Source organism: Bombus flavifrons, chromosome 7 (assembly GCF_040668555.2).
Source record: "Bombus flavifrons isolate JBK064 chromosome 7, iyBomFlav1_principal, whole genome shotgun sequence".
NCBI lineage: Eukaryota > Metazoa > Arthropoda > Insecta > Hymenoptera > Apidae > Bombus > Bombus flavifrons.
Genome location: NC_138448.1, coordinates 16,091,653 through 16,112,077, shown reverse-complemented (window position 1 = coordinate 16,112,077; position 20,425 = coordinate 16,091,653). Strand labels below are relative to the sequence as shown.

Here is a 20,425-nt window from a genome sequence, read left to right as displayed (position 1 = left end):
GAAAGAACGACGACCTAAACGGATCGCAATCTATTTCGTACTTTGAAGTTAACTTTTAAAGCGACAACGCGTCCTTCGATTGCCTCCAATTACGGACATTACGCGCGTTAAAGACGCAGCCCCGGCCCCGGTTCGTGTTTTCGTTCGCTCGAGTAAAACCACACGATGCCTATTCTTTTCGCGATTCGAGACTACGCAGCGCAATCTTGATTTCCAGGCCTAAGTCAACGTCCTCTCTTTTCACACGGCAGCGGCGAAGCAACGTTTCGCGAATCTTTGGCGAAACAAGCCGCCGCGTACAGAGAGGTTACCGCATTCTTAATGCGCGAGCGGAAAGCGAGAGGCGCAACCTGCGTTTTGTAACGCGACGATAAAAAACTCGAGACAGAGGGGCGTATGTAATATTTATCGAGGCGTTCAACCGACTTCTGAATATCCGAGAGACCGTATATCTAACACGTTGCGAATTTTGTCGTTTCCATCGAAGCAAGAAGGCGAGTTTCCACGATTCTCTGTTTCGGAGCCAACCCAGTGACTGGAAACTTTCGTTCGACGGGCTTTCCCTATCCTACACGAATCTTTCGATACACTTTCTCCGAAAACCAGTCGATTTACGCAACGAAGATGCTACGTTAATACGAATTAGTCCGAGATCGACGAGCTTGCCGCGGGTCGAATTTTGTTTTATTAACTTATAGTGCTGCACGATAAGATATAAATAGATAAGCTATATTTTTATTGATAAAAATTTGTCAATAATACGTTACGTACAAAATATCAACTTAAACGATAAAATTATCGTAATGTTTTGCGATGTCAAAGATAGACGTTCTATGGAAATAATTTATTGACATACACGTCAACGCGTGTACCTACCGATTTACCTGTAGTAAGAGACTTTTAGTCGAACCTTCCTTCATACCGGATCCTTCATACCTGGCATCAACTTCCTTAATTCGTCGAATAGGTACTCTAACCGTATAGGTACTTCGTATAGGTATAGGTCGTATAGGTACTCGTGCGTATTCTAACATTTATTATTTCTAAAACGCGTTGATCGTCCGATCATGGAGAAGCCAAGACTGTCGTTCGCTAGAAAATTCTTACGTGTAAACTGTATTTTTAATTACTATCACGATTACACAGAGATATATACGTAGCACTAAAGAGTCATTAAACTCGTAAAATCAATAAAATCCGGCTAAATACCGCGTCTTAGAGTTTACGAAAGGTTTCGCTGATACGCAACTCGTCCAATCCGCCACCGGTACCTATCAGTTGCCACCAGTTGCTACCAATAGCCGTGATTTCGATTACATTTCCGGGCACGTGGAATCGATTGTAAATATCGGTATAATAAATGTCGGCTTCTATTTACATCGATCAATCCGAGAGCCGGTCGCTCGTCGTGCAAACGGCGCTCAGCAGAAAAATCTGACAGGCGGGACGATTCGGACGATAAAACGAACAACAAACAACAACGACAACAACAACAGGAATAGGTATACGAATACGGGTATGTATCTATCGGATGTCGGATTCACACCAGGTTCTAGCAAAGCGAGAGGAGCTCACCGGCGGCGGCCATTGTCCTCGATGGAGCTCGATCGGAGATAGTCAGGTATGTGACTCGAGGGGGAAAAAGGAAACGACCGTCCAGCTGGAACTCGGGCGCACTCGTGCAAGGCGGTTTACAACAAAGAATAAAGAAAACTAGGCACACCTGTTGCCGCGCCGGATGCTTCCCGATTTCTCGATTTTGTCACGGGAAAATTCGACTTTGATAAATTCGGCTTGCGACTTGACGACTCGTCGTCCGAGTATTGGAACGAGTTATTAGACGAAACGTGTAAAATAAAGGAGTATACGAGCGAGTAAACAAGCGGCAGTTTCCTCCGGTCTTTCTTCCAGCGATCTCGTAGTAAGCTTCGGATGTTTATAGTTGTACGGATTATGGGCATGCGACAGGTAAAAAATCGGCAACGACTGTTCGGAGGGAAGTTTCTCAAGGTCCGAAAAGGATGTTGAAACGGAAACGATTCAAACGTCGTTTAACTTTGAATATTAACGCGGAGCTGTCGATCGAAGCGTCGGTCAAGTTCGACGATGACAAACAAAGATGTCGATGTCATTTTTAATAGTACCTATAGTATATAGTATACATCAAAAGTTACTAATACAACACGCTTACTCACGCTTACTCAGACTACTAGGCTTACACTATCTCGATTTATTGCACGACCCCGACAACTAACTGTAAAAATACTTGGAGGCTATTTCTTCAGGTATATTTACAAAAGATTGTGCCGGTCGAGGGTCTTCCGTTTTAACTTGGACGCGTCGTTGACGTATCGTGAAATCTGCACGATCGGAACGAAAGCATCGGCGATAACTGGAAACGTGTACTCTATGTAACGTCGAAAAGTAGAAAATTATAACAATTAAGATCGATTAGGAACGAAGTTGGAAGAGGAAGAGTGCCGGTATCGTAATATGGCAGAATTAATGAGAGACGGAGTCCATGGCGCCAGATAATCTCGATGGCAAAGCTGGAGCTAATGGACGACCTTTCGAGGGCGCGACGCTCCGCCTCCACCGGATAATTCGAGAAACAATGGCAGCCGGAGACATGCAGAGGCACGGCGATACGGCGGCACGGCGCGGTGCCAGTGCAACGCGCACCAAGATTGACAACGGTGAGGAAACGTTCGTGAAAGTCGAACGATACGTCGAATCGTTTCCTGTGTCGCGACTTCGGCAAAACGATCGGTTAAAAGTACACGATCGCCCGTTGAACACCATCGATTCGAATCGAACGAAGAAATACGAAGGAAAAACATCGTGTCCGACGAGGAAACTCGAACGACGATTGTCCGTGAAAGAACGTCTTTCGAGAATTATTACAGCGTATGCGAATCATTTTCCGTGACCAACGTAAAGATCGTTCGAAGGATCGCGTACGTACGTAACATAGATCGATACATATGTCACTTAGATCGTCGTAAAAAGCACATGCAGCAAACGCAAACAACGGGAATCCGTGAATCATTTTTAGCAGTACGTACGACTGAACTTTATCAAAAGGCAATTTTAGCGCGTTAGTTGGCAAACAGTTCGCGTAATCGCCGATTTTGTTTCTTTCTACCGCGTACGTATCTCTGATTTTTCCTCCAAACAATAGCGAGTAATTCGACCGACGCAAATTGAAATACGTATCTAGAAAGTTGTCGCTAGAATTCCATTCGAACGCCGAGCAAAGTTCGGAAGAATATACATATTCTATGATATGTATATATATATATATATATATATGATAAACCGTCTGTTTTCAAACGACTCTGACGATTGACAAATGGACGAACGAGCGAGTAATTTAAATTTACCTTATCGTTGCTCCGATCTTTCGTTTGTCTTTCTCTGAAATTTTACTTAAATCATCGGCGTAGAAACGTACCCTGTTCTGTTGCACGTCGATGAGCACGTAAACCAACAGTGTGATCTCTTCCTCGTCGGAGCCGAGAGCATTACCCTGGAGACCCGCCGTCGCCACATAAAGGGCAACCAAGTGAGTCGGTCCCCTCGTAGCGCCCTGCGTCTGCATCGTGCCAGGGTCTACCTTTCGTTCCCGTCGCTATCCGTCCCGAACACTACTCACTTCTGGGTCAACGTACACCTGAACCCTGTTACCTATCGAAGTAGCACACTTCACCGTGCGGGCACGGAACGTACGACACGTAACCGTGTCCTGGACGAGGCCGAAAAACTAACTCCACGCTTAATACTCGTGTTATTATCCTCCGGCTGTCCCACCTGTGAGTAAAACCTTCACCGTTCCACTTTAAAGCTCGATCACGTTCTTCAACACAGACTACTCTTGCTATCCTTTTTCAACGACATGTTGTCTTATTTATTTTTGAGGTTAAGGATCGACGACCGTAATCCCGAGTCCGTAGGACAATAGCGCGATGTCTACTGTGTTTGCGGCGCGCCACGTTCGCTCACGGCTCTCAGGTATCGCGACGATAACAGGACGTATACGGATCCCGGGAAAGTGGCCGCGCGAGTTAAAAATCCGTGTTTCCGCGGCTCTATCACCGTCGACGAACCGCCGCGCGTCGCGAGTGGCAAGGTTTCGTGCAACACTGGCCAACCCCAACCGTTGCGCGCACACGTCGTCGTTGCCTCACCTGGCGACTGCGCATCGAACCCGTCGTCGCTCGTTGGCTAGCAGGAGAGACCCTCTTGCTCGTTCCCGTGCTTCATTTCCCGCACGGTGAACTCACGCGCACGTACGCGCAACAAGGACGCGCAGCCCGGTGCTCGCCCGGCCGAATGCACGCGACAAGGACCGAACGAGGCACGTTGAAAAAACGCGGAAATTACCAGCTAACGACGATAACGCGACGCACGGTACGTTTCGATTCCAGAAACTTCTTCCATCGATACTGGAAATATACGCGGTTAACGTTTACGAGGATTCGACGTCCTATAGTTTTAGGAATAGACGAACGAGCTTCGTTGCACGTTGCCAGCAGCGAAAACGCAACGTAGCCAGGTTAAAAGAGGCGAAGGGAAAGGCAGGTCAAAGCAGCGACGCACTGGCCAGGTGCGCAGACATTCCACTCGCTTTGCGGTACGCTCGCCCCGCTTCCCCCGACCGCGATTATTTTCCACCTGGAGCGCCACGTTTTACTTTTTCATGGCGGACCGAGCGATAGGTAAACGTTCGATACATCGAACCGATCCGAAGCGATAGTATTCGTGCGTATGAATGAATCCTCTCTACTCCGGATCCGTTCGACCAGGAACACATACGGATGCCCGATTGGAGGAGGTGCGACAAGGGGAAGGTGGAAGGTGGTGATCGCGAGGAAACAAAAATGGCGGCTAACCGAGGCGCGCTTCTTCCGAGTTATAAAGAGGCTCTATAAGTGATCACAGGTACGTATAGGTAACGTCGACGGTGCCCTCGATTCGAGGTGCTCCCTCCATAACGTGATCACGGCCTTGATAACGTGCGTGTACGCGACAACGCGTCTTAGTCTTACTTCGCTTGTCCGTACCTCTCTTTCCATCTTTCGCTCCAGGCTTCTTGGATTTTTAAACGCGACCCGCGAATGTGTTACGCTTTGAAAAGTCGTCGAATACTCGATACTCTGTACAATGTTTTTTTTTTTTTTTTTCCTCTTTCTAAAATAATCCGATCGATTTCCTCGCGTCCTTACGTACATCTGTACACGGATACGTTTACTTATCTACGGAAACAAATGTATAGGTAATTATCTACGAGAGTACTATCGAACCGCATTCCTTTCTTACCTTACTCCACCTACTGCAAGGTAAAGAACGGACGAACGAAAACTACGAGTCTGTTTGTAAACAATTCGTATACAGCTTATAGCATAGCGGCTATATATTTACAACGGTAGAATTACAAACGATAATCGTATATCGATTATCGATTTTATCTCTTCGGAGATACATCTCGTTATCCGTTGTGTGGAAACTTGTAGATCCGTCTTAAGTTCTTTTCGTCGAAATCATGCCCATTTATATCCCTATGCATACGATCGTGTACGAGTACCCACGTAGATCTCTATTTAAAACTGACCACCGCCATTCAAGAATCCTTGATCCTTCGTTGCGTCGTTCTAGAAACCAGCCGATCGTCCGTGTCGTGTCGAGAACCGACTGGCGAATCTGTGAAAATTAAAATTCCAAACTACGCGTCTGCTCCGTGTGTGTAAAAAAAAAAAAGCGCCATAGTGAAATACGCGTAGTATATTACATACGCGATATGTAACAGTACGTACGCGTGTACAGAGTTTACGTTAAATCGACCTAGGAAGGTGAAGGAAAGAGAGCGAAGGAAAGCTAACGAACAACAGGTTGGCACGTCGAACGCTTGAGGTGGGAAGACGGGAGAATGAGAAGAGCTACGTAGAGACAGAGAAGCAGAAAACGGGAAAGCGATGATCGTTGGATTTGGTAGGAATATCCGTAGAAGCGAAATGCTTAGCGCTATGTAAGAGCGACGACGTCGTGACAGGGAGACCGGATTGGTCGGTCACCTGTTGCCTGCCTGCTGTGATTGGTCGGGCTCGACAGCGCGTAACGACGGCCAGAGGAGGACAAGTGCACCGTCGGCTGGTCTATGATGGACCAACATCGAAAATGGACATAGTCGTATACGTATAAACCTTTGCCCTTGCTCGCGAACAAATCAACTACGTTGTTATTACGATACCTTTTTGCTACTCGCCATTCACGTAAATTCGTTCTTACGTTCGACGTACGTACGTTTTACGTGCGCATATATCGGAGCGGACATTATTGCCTCGACGTTTATTTACGAGCTTGGTCTTTCGCTGCATTCTACGATATAAATATTTATCAGCGTTACCTTCGAATTATTTACGTTTCTCAAATAAAGGTAAAGTTTAAGTACCTATGCGGTACGACAGATAAAGAAAAGATATATGTACATACATATACGTACGTATATCTAATGCGACAGCGGGTCTAATATTTGCGATACGACTATCGTGAAACACGAAATTATAAATCGACGTTGTGTATACGACGGCACGTAAGACGGAATAGCAGGGACAAGATCCTTGTACACGCGGCGGAACAGGTGTACAAAGTTCGCGCGAACAGGCGATGGGAATCGCGCGAGACCAAAGTCTACGCTCGAGGAGCAAAGTCTGCGCAGACGATGGAAGGAAAGCCGGTTCGCGATATCGGACTCTGAACTTTTCGCGTTACATTCGTATTACTTCTACGTTGGCGAGTGTTGCGCTGTTCGAGAATAGTCGCGAATATTAAACGTCCCGTGTATATTCCTAATATGTAGCGTCCCGGCGATTCTTTTTTGCCCGAAAGAGGCGAGGATCGAGCGAATGAACGTTCGAATACGATCGTAAAGGTCTCTGCGAGACTCGTTATTCTCTTAGTCGACGAATTAGACACGACGAAAGGCGGTTGATTCGTTTATCGAGCCTTCGATGGTCGCTCGTAAACGAAGCAGAGGCGCGAGAGGGCGATACGAAAAAGAGAACTTGCTCGAGTTAGGGACACCTGCCAAACAACACCTGCTGCTTCCTAAAGCGCGTTTGAGTCTTCTCCGGACAAAGTTACGATTATTTGATCGGGGTAACGCGAACGAACGATAACGTTGCGATGGAAAGTTAGCTCGAAAGAGAAAACCTCTATTAAAAGAACAAATTCTGCTTACAAATCGATATAATTATAAATATATTACGTCAGGGTCACCGTATAGCTTAACCCAGTGACGTTCGCCAGCGTGAAATTAATCTACCGCTCCGATGCATATCGTACCTTGTTTCGGTAATAACTTTGATATTTTGCTATTTCGTCGAATTGACAGGTCAATGAAAGACCAATAACGATCGATAAAATACAGCGAGGAGCCGCGAAACGTAAAATAAAATCTGACACGCGATTCGAAAACACTCGGAAATTTCTTACTGGACCGAAACGACATCGGTCGATCTTCCTTTTTCTCGAATCGTCTCAACATATTACGTCGCAACAGCTAAGCTGCCTATACCTCACAGGATGAAACAATTCGTTTTGGATGCTCTTTCACGAGAGAGAGAGAGAGAGAGAGGAGAGAGAGAGAGAGAGAGAGAGAGAGAGAAGGAAGGGGAGCGGATTCACCGTTGCACAGAACTTTCTCCCCGGCAAGGATTATACTCGTGCCTTTCGTAGCTGTACGTAACTTTCAAACCATCGCAAATCACGATGCTTCTTCCGCGATGAATCGCGTTCCTCGTATTATATTTAAATCGCGCAACGTCGTTCGAATCCAACGAAGAATAGACGTCGAAGATGCGTTCCGAACGATAAGTCATTTAAGATTCTTTCGACCGATCGAACGAAGGATAAAATGAAATTTCTAATACGGAAAGACAGCCATGAAAGAAGAGTAGTATCGCGATAGAGGAAAAGGACACGAGAGGAAGGTGAGAGAGAAGAAGACAGAACTGGTCGCTGACCCGCTCGGAACGTTGACTCCATGTAGTCAGTCCCCTCTTTATATTTTCTTCCATCCCACTTGCACCATCTTACCGTACCTTCGATTATAGCCACAAGTTACCTTACTTTACTTTGCGTTACTTTACCATGTCCGCCTTTCTTTATTCGCGGTTACGATCGCTATATTCTCGGACTTAGCGTCTTACCGATAACTCTCTTGCCTACTTCTCTTCGTTTCTCTTCCCGTTTGCCCGATTCTTTTCTATTTGTCTTCGCTCTATGTATTCTTCCTCCGTCTTCTTTCTTTCAAATATATTCCATCCGATATATAATATATTCGATCCGATATAGATCCGATAGAATTAATCTCGAGAAAATTTCCATTTATTTTGCTCTATTTATTGAAAATTAATTGCCAGCTAAAGTAACTGTAAAACTTTATTCTCTCATTTATCCTATTTTATTCGATCTCTTATTTGTATAGACTGCAAGTTATTACATGCGTAGATACGCGATAGTTAAGTATTTAGATATCTAATACCGTAGATTAGTATTATATTTACCAACCATACATGTCATCAGCATTGAACAAGTGCCGTTAGGATTATCGTCCTTGCGTAAGCTTTCTAAATAAGATCCGAGCCTTTTATGGTAACGGTATATGCTTATCTCCCATTTCTCGGCAATTAGAAAATAAGTGAATTTCTAAATCATCGAAAGTCAAATATAACGGTCAACTGATCGTCATTGTCCGAGTATAGCTTTGGTATTGTCAGTGGTTTCATAAAAATTTATCCCAACCCAAATTTATATCAATCCTTCGTCCTACAAATTATAAGACGAGACGTTACCGCGTAAGTAATCTGTTGATATTTCTAAGGCCAAGATGTCTTGCGCGCGTAATTATTTTCACTTGTCGATGAGTTAACGAGATTCGTGAAAATATTTATTTCGGGAAACAAATAAAAACAACCAGTTAATAAATAGCGTGATACAAGTCAAGTAGTATAACCATAAATAACGGTAATAAAGAATAATTTACTGGCGCAACAAAGCAAATACATATTTTCGTTTACCGAGTTCTCATTTGCGCTTATACACATAAATGTATTTTCCATAATTCGATTGTGGAAAATGCGTATAAAAAATTTGCGACCGCAGTCGATAATGTTTCAAAAATCGACGTATTTTCGGTACAATATGATCAAACGATATTACATAATTAGGAATTGTAGTATTTTTGTTACTGCTATAATTTTCATCGAGCCACTGCATTGGATTTGCAAAAAACGTGTCGGCTTCGTCCATATAGCTTATGTTATTGGTAAAATTAGGTTCGCAAGTTAGTATTTTGGTAGATACGTTCGTATGTAAATGACTATATAAAGGAGTAGCGTGACAAGGAGTGAGAAACAATATGTTGCTATTATCGGTATTAACAACTTCCTTATGAAGCAGATTCATTAGATCTAACGATCCACGTTGATGTACTAAACCAAAGTAAAGGCCAGGTAATACGTTGGTCAGTATTAATAGCCCCACAAAAATATTTCTTGCTGTTTTTATGAACTTCGCATTCAAAGAGAATGTACACGAGGTACATACGTATATACACATTGGTAAAAGAGGTAATAAAAATCGAAATTCTTTATGAGCCAACAAAGAATAGATACCAAATGTCCAAACTATAACGACTAACATAACTGCTTGACGGTGAAAACTGGATGGATGTTTTGTTACTTGAAAAATACATAATAGAAATAAAACATAATGGCACCCTAAAAGTACTGGTAATCCACACACGATATACCATAATATATGTTGAGTTCCATATAAATCACCAACCTTATAAAGTACATTCACACGAAAGAATTCCCAAGGAGATATAGTTAACGTACCATAATAGTAACTATCCAATAATATCGAACTGAAACAACAGATAATACATATTACACTGTATCGACTTATTAGCGTCAACTTGTTTTCTAAACTTGTACATAAATGATAAAGACATAAAGGCAACCATATAATAACAGCGGTTGGTCTAATCATACATAAAAACCCTACGATCCAGAAATAGTTTATGCTTCTAATATTACTGTCACGCCATGGAAATATCGATAAAGCTATCATGGTGAATGCAGTTTCTAAGGTATTAATCAATGTACGAGTGGCACAATAATACCAGTACCAGTTTATGCATAAACTATACAGTGCCCATTTATTCTTGGACCACTCGTAGAATTTGTATTCTCCGTAAGCACTGATCGTTGCTTGAAGTACTCGAGGTACCGTTGTTAATATTATTACATAATCTAATGATATCGACGCTAACGCTTGATATATAACGGATAACAAAAATGGATATATGTAACTACGAATTTTCATGTCCCACTCCCACGTAACATATCCATATCCAAATGCTAAACGATGAGCAACTTCTAATGATTGCCAATATTCATCCGGTACATGCGCGGTTTGAACCACGAAGACAGAAATTAACCTCCATACCACCAAATAAGACAACACTCTTGTTTTCTTCGATATATGCATCTCTTATGTTTTGAAATAGCTCGTTAAATATAAGAATGCCTTTAAATATTGCGCAAAACATATAATATACCTTATATAACACCTATAAAAGTACAAAAAGACGATATGTGATAAAAGTCAGATTTTAGGTTAGTTTTTTAAGGACGATTGATTATTTCATTAGAAGTTGTTACATCATATCCACTTGTGTTTTCACAAAAGTCCTTCTGCTCTTATTGATATCGTTAATAACAATGTTATAAAAATTACATTTACAACAATACAATATACAAATGTTTGCTGCACCGTAACAGGAAGCAATTATTGTCGTTACCTTCGTTTGAGAAATGACAAATTTGCTAATAGCAAACGTATTGCATACAATTATCGATGATTAATTTTATATTTAAATAACAAAATTGCTGTTTATTTGCTGTTTTCAAGTATGTTTCACGATTAATTCGAAGAACGAAAATATGAAATAGTATCCACTAATCGATGCAGATGGCGTTTCGTTGACTCCATGTTGTTTCATGAAATCGATTAGTTGAGAGGTCTACGTAGCGATATTTCTTTGAGCAAATGAACTAAAGTCGATAGCATCGTTACGAGAGGTGGTCGATAACCGATCGTGCATCGTTCTTTTCGAAACGAGAAATTGAAGTTCGATATCTGTAAAATAATTCGTCAAACTGCTGCTTTGAGATATCGGAGTATTCGCGGTAAATTTGTTATTCCTTCATAACCATGTTAAAGGGGTGATACGTGAAAAGGATTATGCATCTTTATAAACAGTTGTATTTTAAATTATGCAACGGAGATCTTCCATTTTGACGAGAAGAAACGCTATGAAATACTACTATTGCGAGAAATATCGTTTATGTATATTTTAATAAGTGGAAAATACGACGTGCCGGTACTTATGTATTTTCGTGTGCAATTATGGAAAGTAAACCGATAACATTGTCTAACAACGGAAAATCAGCGACAACAGATGACTCGAAAAGTGAAATGCAAATGGTACTAGCCAAAATGATGGAAGAAAAGTATACTTATACTTATAAAAAATTAGTAGTACCTATGTCAATGAGAAGTATTTACTGGAAATTTTTCGGATTTCCAGCTACAGACGATGGAGATATTCTCACTAAAGTAAAGATCGTTTGCATATTATGTAAAACTCAAATTGCATATAATCGTAACACCAGTAATTTGCGTATGCATTTACAAAATAAACATGCTCAAGAACTTTTAGAACTAGAAGCTACTAATCCGCCACGCAGACAAGTACTTTCTCAGGAAACAAAAGAGAGAAGGGCACAAAAGAAATTATTAAAAGCAGGTTTAACTTCTGCCCAGCATATTTACACTACCAATGCGGATGGTACTGTCCAAATAGATGGGGATATTCAATTCGTGACTGATCCAAATGTAAGTTTATCCAACATCGAGGACGATATAGCAATTGGTCAACCTTTGCGAGTTATGATTAAAAGTGGTTCTAACATTGGGAGCAATAGTCAAAATGTGGCTTTTCTTATGCCGGAAGATAATCCTATTAATCAGTCGAGTATCGATGGGAAGACTGTATCAGACGCTATAGCTGAATTTATTATTATGGATTTACAATTGCCAGAAGTGGTAGAAGGACGTGGTTTTCAAAGACTAGTTGCAACGTTGCGTTCACCCTGCGAAATCCCTAGTAAAAATAAATTAGAAGAAGAAATAATACCAAAGATTTATGATACCTTCCGTGAATCAGTAGCCACAACTCTATCTTGTATAACGAGTGAAGTAGGTTTGACTATTGAGGAGTGGAGATCAAATTCTGACGAACGATTTGTTACTATTTCTGTGTATTATCAAAACTCTGGTGAACCAGTGTTAGAATGTAAAGTGTTAAGTACTATTCATGCTCCTTTAGATTGGGAGGAATCTCAGTGGGGTAACGCGATAGATTCTTTATTACTTGATTGGGATCTGAAAATAGAAAGGATAACTGCAGTAGTAGTAGCCACATCCAGGACAGAATTATTGAATGCTTTGACAAATCGAGGATTAACATTAGTTCCTTGTTTACTTTATACTTTACAAGTGTGTGCTCAAGCTTGTTTTGAAAGCCCGGAAGTTGCTACCATACTAGCAAAATGTAGGGCAGCCATTGGAGCTATTATAAGTCATCCAGCTGCGTCTGCGGCGTTAACTATGCAGGAACAATTATTGGAAGTAAGTAAAAGGATGTTATCGTAAATATGTCATTTATAAAATATATAATAAGTTGTTGCTTTATAATGTATTTGATATAATTGTAGTTGGATGAAAATGCTATGTTAATGGATTATCCACCTATATGGACATCGACGTACAACATGCTGGAGCAAATGGTTCTTCGTCGTAATATTGTAACGTCAATTTTAGAAAGCATGGAAGGTATTGATCAAGAGGTAGTTGATTTGACAAATGATCAATGGAAGATCGTAGAGGATCTTGTAAATGTGCTTGAACCATTTAAAGTTACTATTATGACGCTTAGCGAGGAAAAGATACCGTTGATATCTTTATTAAAACCACTGCTCTGGCAGCTTGTATCTTCTCATCTTAAAATAAAAGAAAGTGATAGTGAAAAAGCAAAGGCTTTCAAAGAATCTTTATCTGATATGCTTTGTGACAGATATGCAGATTATAACGTTACTCTTTTACTTCAAATTGCAACTACCCTGGATCCAAGGTAATTATACATTATTATTCGGATAACTTTTCTCTAGTCTAAATTTCGAAAACCACAATTAATGTTATATGATATATTAGGTTTAAGCAATTACCATATGCTACTGAAGAAGATAAAAATTCAGTAGCGACTGATATAAAAGAAATGTTGACGAAACTAATACAAGAAGAATCTGGTGATAATATAAATATGAAAGTTGAAGAAGAGCCTCTGACTAAGAAAAGTCGTGTATCAGGTAAATATTTCGAGCTATGTAATGACATTAATCTTTAAAATCATTGGAAAAACAAATACATTTTAATTGCATTCAGGTATGGAATTCTTGCTTGGAGGATTATGTTCGATGAAAAGTGGAATGCCTGCAGAAGAAAAGGCAGATCTTGAACTTGTACAATATCATTCTGAATCTACCGCACCACTTGACTACTGCCCTCTTCAATGGTGGGCAAAAATTTCTGCAAAGTGCCCAAATTTGGGCAAATTGGCTTGTAAATACAATTGCGTACCTGCATGTTGCGCACCACCCTGTAGAATTCCGGCAGAAGTGCAAGTTTTATACGACGCTAGGCGAACGGCCTTACCTCCTCATTTAATAGATAAGTTACTCTTCCTTCATGGTAATCATACCGTATGAAGGAAATATTAAGTTTCACTGAACTGTAATGTTGATAGATTCTACGTAATTTTAAGTTTAAAGTGAGGCTCCTAGGAAAATTTAAATGAAATAATAAGCAGAGCTACAAGTCGCTAATTTAAATTAATTTTATTTATATAATATACGAGGGTAGATTAAAGAGATTTCAGAATCGCAGTAACAATAACAAGCGACAACTTCTATCGGCGATTTCTCAAATTTTTCAATCTCGCCTTGTATTATGATATATATTTCATTTTTACTTTTATTGAACTATTAGAATCTTATAATATTCTAAAAGTCAAATTTAAAATTGGTGAATGTATAAACATATTTGTTAAACGTTTTACAAAAAAGAAATACATTTATTTTCAAAAAAATCTGACAAACTCCATATTTTGAAATTGCCATCTTGTATCTCAAGTGTAAAAACATTTTGAATGAGAACATTAGAGTGTCATTATGATTTAATGAAATCTGTGTTTTTTTTTTATTACGCAAATGAGCCTACTGTAATAGGACATTATTAATTCTAGAAAAGATTTGGCTATCAAAACAATTTTATACAAGATTGAAAAATTGAGAGATAACAAAAGTTAAGTAAGTCTCATTTATAGAAATTGATAAGAGATAATAGTTTTCCATTTGCAACAGGTACGATGTATTAATCTTTATAAAAATTCTTAAATGTTATAAAGCATTGAAAATAAAATTTTGATGCTGTAAATATTGCATAAAGATACGATATTAAAGTTTTTGCATTTTTTGCAAAAAAATGCTGTTATTACTTAACTTAAAATTGAAATGCATGCGTGAAGTGATTAATAAATAATTTATAATGAATTTACTTTTGTATATTAAAGATGTTATGCTAAGTTATATTGCAAATTTTCTGAAATTTTATAAAAATTCTCTTCGCAATTTCTTTCTATTAATAATAATAATGATGGGAATGATCATCTTAACGAATTAATAAATCATTTGATCATTTTCAGCTCTTACCTTTGTCATTAATAGATGAGAATTTCAAAAGATGTATTCTTGTGATATTAATTTATATTTTAGAAATACTAATGTAGTACAAACTTAACATTTTATATTATGAGTAATATCTATATTATTAGTACATTTTGTATGTTTATTTGTTTAATGACTTATGAATTATAATTTAGTGTTTAAATGTATGTAATATAGTATTGTATAATATGAGTTACATATACGTATGCTTCGCAAAATGTATAAAATTTTACATTTTATTTTTGTAAAATGTCAAAATAATTGTAAAAAGTACTTTATTAATACTTTTTATACTGTATATAAAATGAATTAGTCTTAAAAATACTTTTAAAAATTGATTGCTATTGTATATTACATCTGTAGCAGATATACTATACCAGACATAAATATTTTTGAAAAACTCAAATTAAGGTAAAGGGAAATTGTAATATTATTCCACTTAAATTTTGTTTTAGCAATAACTATATTTCATTGTAGATAAAGTAAAAATATTTACAAGAATTATAGGAAATCTTTTTTTGCTATTATACATTTCTTCCACTTATTACAGGTGAAAAGCTTTTGTTAGTTTCTTTCGTAACACTTAACTAATCATAAATATTATGACAGGCTGAACTGGCTTTGAATCCACGTTGAACTTTCATAGAATCTTGGATCTGCGATTCTAAGAGATGCCCTTTTATAGAAATAATAGTGTAAAACTGCAACTGAACATGAAATAATTGTAATAATACTATGTACATAAACTTGATTGAAAAGATGTTACCTCCTCTATGTAATGAGTAAAAAACATGAAAATCTTTAGTCCAATAGTATTTGAGAGGTGATGACCAGTGCACTTTAATGTCCCATGTATGTAAACTAATGCTCAATACCATATATATGATACACAATATTAGTGTTACACGAAATTTTGTATATAATAATTGTATTAATCCTATCTGCATGAAAAACATACATTTCTTGCAATATTATTTAAAATATTAGTTTAACTACTTTTAGTGATATTTACCTGAAAAATGTAAGTGGAAAAGAAGTTAACTAGTAAAAGTGTAATAGTCATAATAAGACAAATATCTTGAGCCCTTAAAAACAAAAATTAAATACAATTCAATTGTGTATACTTTTTTATCATTTTAAAGATAAAAGCATCACGTACACGTAGAGAATTAATAAATTAATTGGATTCGCTCGGGAGAAAGTAGCAAACGAATTAACAAAAATATCAAAGAATAGTACTAAATATTGTATGATTATAGTGACTAGATATCTCTTAGTATTTATTGTACTCATTTATTACAGAAAAATAATTCACTAATGTACAGTAATTCATAAAATCACAATTCTGCATATGACCATATCGTTAGATTCTATAGGTTGCTATGACAACACAAAATAGTACGTAAACGTAAACAATACTGTCTCGCTAAATGACCGGAATTGTACCTTACTATTTGGCCGTTGTTATCCCCACTATATCTCTCTGTTTTAACTGTATACATATTACTACTATATTACATTACCCATCTCAGCACTACGCATGCATTTTGGGTTGATTGTGGAACGGAATGGAGTATCACTGTCTTACTATATCTCTCAATCCATTGTACATTCGTTTTATAAAATTCCTGGCACAGATGTTACCTTGTTAGCTGACCAGATTTAATATGGATCAGCGGTCAATTTAACGAGGCAATATTGTATATATTGCACCCAAAAATGATTCATAACGTCTGGCATAAAATAAATTTTTTAGATTTTGTTAAATCTCTTATGAATGTTTACCTCAGGCAGTGTTATAAAAGTTGCATCAATTGGATTTAAACTGTATAAATTAAATGGAAACTCGTGACGTATCAATTGATTTAAAAAAATGACATATAATTGTGTTCAACATAATGTATCGAATTGTGTTTACATGTTGATCAAAATAGATAAATACGTGTTTCGTGTTGCAGTTAATCAGTGAGATAAAAGTAACATTTAATAGAAATTCTGTGAAACAAATAAACGAATGCTCGAGGACAAAAGTATTTGTATACTAAGGTTATATTTTTAACATGAAAATATGTCACGAATAACGAAACTAATTACAGTCAATAATTCTTAATATTTGAATTTGAATTATGTTACTGCAGATTATTTGACAATAATTAAATATGGATCCTCAGACTAGTAAACATTTGCATACAAGACAAATTATTGGCATTTTTCCTGTATTGGAATCAAATGTCGATGATGTAGATGTTCCTTTAGAAAATCCAACTACAACTTACTTAGATATCTTTTTCCTTGTATCTTCAATCCTTATGCACATCGTGGATGTGGCAATTGATATCAATCTTGCTGTAAGATATTTATTAGCCAAAAAAATAACATACTTTATATGGACAACTGTTTTTATTCTTTTACCTTCATTTATAAATGTTATAATCAGTAGAAGAATGCAACAACAAGATGACAAGGTGACAAGTTATATTAAGTAGTAACATTGACAATTAAATTTATAATTCAAATCAATCTTTATTTTAGATAAATGAAACATCAAATCCTTCCAAATTTAAATGTGTACATGCAATGTTAACAAAAAAATTATGTTGCCTTGTACTTGTAGCATTTCAATTAGCACCAGTATTACGTTATTACAGAACCTTGAAATATGCTCTTTATGCGTACAAGTTTGAAAAACAAGGCAATCGTAATGCTCAAAGACGATATTACCTCAAAATGCTGGGAGAAGATCAAGATGTTGCATTATTAAGAGTATCTGAATGTTTCCTTGAAGCCGCACCTCAACAAATTTTACAATTAACGATATTGTTAAAACATTACCACAGTGATATTAACTTTGAATGTAGATATACTTCTATATCACTAATTTTGTAATTTTATTTAACAAAATAAAATTGATATTCATGTTAATTGTAGTTATTCATCAGGTAGCTAGTATTGTTAGCTCCCTTGGAAGTATGGGATGGGCAATGGCTAGTTACCATCGTAGTATTAGATTGGCTCAACAAGATAAGCTAAATATCGGTATTACAGGAACAATTCTTCAATTTTTATGGCATTTTTGTACTACAGGTATGTACATTGTCATTATATAAAAAAGTTAATACCTTCATTTATTAACATTTTTCAGTTTCAAGGATATTGTCACTTAGCGTTGTGGCAAGTATGTGGCCATTATATACAGCTATTGGATGTATTTTTCATTGGATTTGTATGACTATTTGGATTATCATTGATTCTCGTGGTATATTGGAATTTTGTAGAAATTCTGATCATGCTCCACATTGCTCTCCAAAAATCAAAGAACGCATTTATTCTGTATTATTTTCTATAGTGATTGGTGTAATACATGTATTCATATATCTGAATACAGTAGATGGTAGTACATTTCTTAAACATGTATTCTTTTATATAATTTGTTTTGTTGAAAATATAACAGCAACTGCATTTTGGATATACGCTTCATCGGATGAGGTTAAAAATTCTTGGTACTTTAATGTACTCATTGTTCTTTGTATTGTACCGTTCTTATTAGGTATAACAGCTATGACCGTTTATTATGGCGTTTTTCATCCTTCTTTGAAACATCAGAATTGTGCGAATACACGAGTCTAGATTAATTTTAATCATATTTAATCTATATATGGTTTACAAACTGTACAAATACGTAATTTTTACTAACAATCATTTATTTTTATCAATCATATTTTTTATATTTTTATAAATCTATTTGTACCTGGTATAAATTTCAAAGCTGAAGAAATTATCTGAGTAAATAATTTTGATATTACATTTAGTATATTGTTCATACAATTTTTATTATATTCTCTACAATTTTGTGTGTGTGTGTGTGTGTGTGTGAGTGTGTGTGTAATGAATTTTATATATAAGTACTTAAAATTCACAAATATATAAAAATAAAATGACAAGCTCAGAAATTATAACAATATTAGTTTAGATATTTAGTTAAGTTTTTTGTCATGTGTACACTCTATGTATTTTATACACTTTTGTAATAAATAAAATCAACAATTTTTATACCTTAAATATTTGTGTATTATAAATATTTTTATATCAGATATTAATTAAAATTTTACAGACATGTACACGTACATAGAAAAATGTAAAATATACTTAAAAGCACTCTTGAATATACAATGGTGAAACTATTTCTTAAGTGAATATAAAAATTTATCAAATTTTCAAGTAAGCCAAATTTATTTGAAACAACAGCATAAAGTGTTAATCACGTAACACAAATGTTTTTAATCATATTATCTCTTACGTTAATAAATAATAATTTAGTTATAAGATTTTCTGCTTACACAGGTGATTTAATTATGTTTAAGTCTAATTGTTCCGCAGTGCTTGCAACTTCAATACTTGGTAATGGCATTACAAAACACATTTTCTACCATTAATTTATAAATAAAAAATTATCTTGTTCTTGACATTAGTATTATAAAGATGGCATTATATAAAATAAAATGTGCTATATAAAATAATTCATTAACAATTAGCAAAGCATATATCTTACATATTAGTATTTCTTCTGGTTATCAATCAACTGGATTCTGTATTACTATAAGTATAAATTCTTTATCCGGAGCCACCATAATTTCATGTTTCTTACTACGAATGCGCAGAAATGTAAGGTCATTGGTTGGATCCAAATCTCTTACTACAGATCGTGCTTTGTCTGACAGTTGGCTTATTAATCCTGCGTATTGAACTGTTGTAGTATTATCCAACGTAGATTTAATTGGGATACCTAGATAAGTAAGTTTTTGTTAAGTTTAGTATAATAATTATATATGGTGTCCATATTAACACACGACACACAGTATACCTTCTGCATTAACTACAATTGTTCCAACCACTCCCTTATGCGATTGAATACGTTTCATAGTTTCTTCTACCTCTTGTGCCTTAGAAAAGATGTGTTATTCTAAAGTATGCGAAGTAACATAATTAGGAGGATATAACTTGTCATAAACCTACCATTTCTTAAACGTATCAATTTATACTATGTGTAATATAGCGTTAGTTATAAAATTCGTAATAATAAGTTGTAACGAATTTGGTATTGACAAAACGTCACTTGGATCGTACCGCCCACGATCGTGTATACAACCATGGTACGTTTTCAATGAGATAGTGGCTGCGCGATCACTTTTTGTATTGACCATCAGGTGGTGAAATGATCACCCAATAAAAGTTGCCCACCGAAAGGCATCTCAGCCAATCGTATTATAAATTACTTAAATTTTTAATTTAATTTCGAAGTTTCTTTTCTTTGTATAAATAATAGTAAACAAATCTATAGGCAGAAGAGCGTGATTCTTTAAACTCGAAAGTACTATTGAATTCGTAATATTTGTAATTTCTCTTGTAATTCTTCTAGTTTCTTTGCTTATGAAATAATTTATTTGTTACTTGCTATTATCGAACCGAAAGTTGCCAATAATTATATCTCTCTATTTATTCGAAAAAAATAGAAA

General features: G+C 36.7%; 6 protein-coding genes across 10 annotated transcripts in view; 2 read left to right on the top strand and 4 right to left on the bottom strand.

Annotated features, from left to right (window-relative positions):
* The window catches only part of LOC138181567 (RNA-binding protein fusilli-like), a 28,997-nt gene extending 24,555 nt beyond the window's left edge, over positions 1-4,442 (bottom strand). The window contains exon 1 of one of the 3 annotated variants that reach the window (XM_069116491.1): positions 3,455-4,442. In XM_069116491.1, the coding sequence (XP_068972592.1) occupies positions 3,455-3,601 (147 nt within the window). In that variant the 5' untranslated portion in view covers positions 3,602-4,442. The remainder of the gene's footprint in view (positions 1-3,454) is intronic. The other 2 variants (XM_069116494.1, XM_069116492.1) reach the window with 2 other exon arrangements.
* Positions 4,443-8,890: 4,448 nt separating this feature from the next.
* Positions 8,891-11,061, bottom strand: PIG-B (phosphatidylinositol glycan anchor biosynthesis class B). 2 transcript variants are annotated; one of them, XM_069116500.1, is made up of 2 exons: positions 10,728-11,061; positions 8,891-10,636 (listed from the first exon to the last, which is right to left on the bottom strand). In XM_069116500.1, the coding sequence occupies exon 2, from the start codon at positions 10,552-10,554 to the stop codon at positions 9,085-9,087; it is 1,470 nt and encodes a 489-aa protein (XP_068972601.1). In that variant the 5' UTR covers positions 10,555-10,636; positions 10,728-11,061; the 3' UTR covers positions 8,891-9,084. The 2 variants fall into 2 exon arrangements, with proteins under 2 accessions (XP_068972601.1, XP_068972603.1); XM_069116502.1 differs by having other exon boundaries at positions 10,868-11,061.
* A 9-nt stretch (positions 11,062-11,070) lies between these two features.
* On the top strand, positions 11,071-15,856 carry LOC138181569 (E3 SUMO-protein ligase ZBED1). The gene is made up of 4 exons (XM_069116497.1): positions 11,071-12,759; positions 12,846-13,261; positions 13,342-13,496; positions 13,573-15,856. Exons 1-4 carry the CDS (start codon positions 11,476-11,478, stop codon positions 13,893-13,895), a joined length of 2,178 nt encoding a protein of 725 aa, XP_068972598.1. The 5' UTR covers positions 11,071-11,475; the 3' UTR covers positions 13,896-15,856.
* Positions 15,500-16,814, bottom strand: LOC138181579 (transmembrane protein 138). 2 transcript variants are annotated; one of them, XM_069116512.1, is made up of 4 exons: positions 16,072-16,814; positions 15,925-15,997; positions 15,679-15,853; positions 15,505-15,619 (listed from the first exon to the last, which is right to left on the bottom strand). In XM_069116512.1, exons 1-4 carry the CDS (start codon positions 16,203-16,205, stop codon positions 15,513-15,515), a joined length of 489 nt encoding a protein of 162 aa, XP_068972613.1. In that variant the 5' UTR covers positions 16,206-16,814; the 3' UTR covers positions 15,505-15,512. The 2 variants fall into 2 exon arrangements, with proteins under 2 accessions (XP_068972612.1, XP_068972613.1); XM_069116511.1 differs by having other exon boundaries at positions 15,500-15,853.
* Positions 16,815-16,830: 16 nt separating this feature from the next.
* Positions 16,831-18,906, top strand: LOC138181574 (XK-related protein 6). Its single transcript, XM_069116504.1, has 4 exons — positions 16,831-17,377; positions 17,445-17,766; positions 17,841-17,996; positions 18,055-18,906. Exons 1-4 carry the CDS (start codon positions 17,072-17,074, stop codon positions 18,537-18,539), a joined length of 1,269 nt encoding a protein of 422 aa, XP_068972605.1. The 5' UTR covers positions 16,831-17,071; the 3' UTR covers positions 18,540-18,906.
* Positions 18,907-19,209: 303 nt separating this feature from the next.
* On the bottom strand, positions 19,210-20,205 carry robl (dynein light chain roadblock). The gene is made up of 3 exons (XM_069116513.1): positions 19,926-20,205; positions 19,774-19,852; positions 19,210-19,695 (listed from the first exon to the last, which is right to left on the bottom strand). Exons 1-3 carry the CDS (start codon positions 19,926-19,928, stop codon positions 19,484-19,486), a joined length of 294 nt encoding a protein of 97 aa, XP_068972614.1. The 5' UTR covers positions 19,929-20,205; the 3' UTR covers positions 19,210-19,483.
* Positions 20,206-20,425: the final 220 nt, after the last annotated feature.

Bases quoted from the DNA above. Each gene is read 5' to 3' on its own strand.
- PIG-B (XM_069116500.1), bottom strand. From the start codon at position 10,554: ATGCATATATCGAAGAAAACAAGAGTGTTGTCTTATTTGGTGGTATGG.
- LOC138181574 (XM_069116504.1), top strand. From the start codon at position 17,072: ATGGATCCTCAGACTAGTAAACATTTGCATACAAGACAAATTATTGGC. The intron at 17,767-17,840 runs GTAGATATACTT...TGTTAATTGTAG, and splicing joins CAGTGATATTAACTTTGAAT to TTATTCATCAGGTAGCTAGT. The intron at 17,997-18,054 runs GTATGTACATTG...AACATTTTTCAG, and splicing joins ATGGCATTTTTGTACTACAG to TTTCAAGGATATTGTCACTT.
- LOC138181579 (XM_069116511.1), bottom strand. From the start codon at position 16,205: ATGAGTACAATAAATACTAAGAGATATCTAGTCACTATAATCATACAA. The intron at 15,998-16,071 runs GTACGTGATGCT...TTTGTTTTTAAG, and splicing joins AATTTATTAATTCTCTACGT to GGCTCAAGATATTTGTCTTA. The intron at 15,854-15,924 runs GTAAATATCACT...TTTTTCATGCAG, and splicing joins TTTCCACTTACATTTTTCAG to ATAGGATTAATACAATTATT.
- LOC138181569 (XM_069116497.1), top strand. From the start codon at position 11,476: ATGGAAAGTAAACCGATAACATTGTCTAACAACGGAAAATCAGCGACA. The intron at 13,262-13,341 runs GTAATTATACAT...ATGATATATTAG, and splicing joins GCAACTACCCTGGATCCAAG to GTTTAAGCAATTACCATATG. The intron at 13,497-13,572 runs GTAAATATTTCG...AATTGCATTCAG, and splicing joins TAAGAAAAGTCGTGTATCAG to GTATGGAATTCTTGCTTGGA.
- robl (XM_069116513.1), bottom strand. The intron at 19,696-19,773 runs GTATACTGTGTG...TTACTTATCTAG, and splicing joins AATTGTAGTTAATGCAGAAG to GTATCCCAATTAAATCTACG.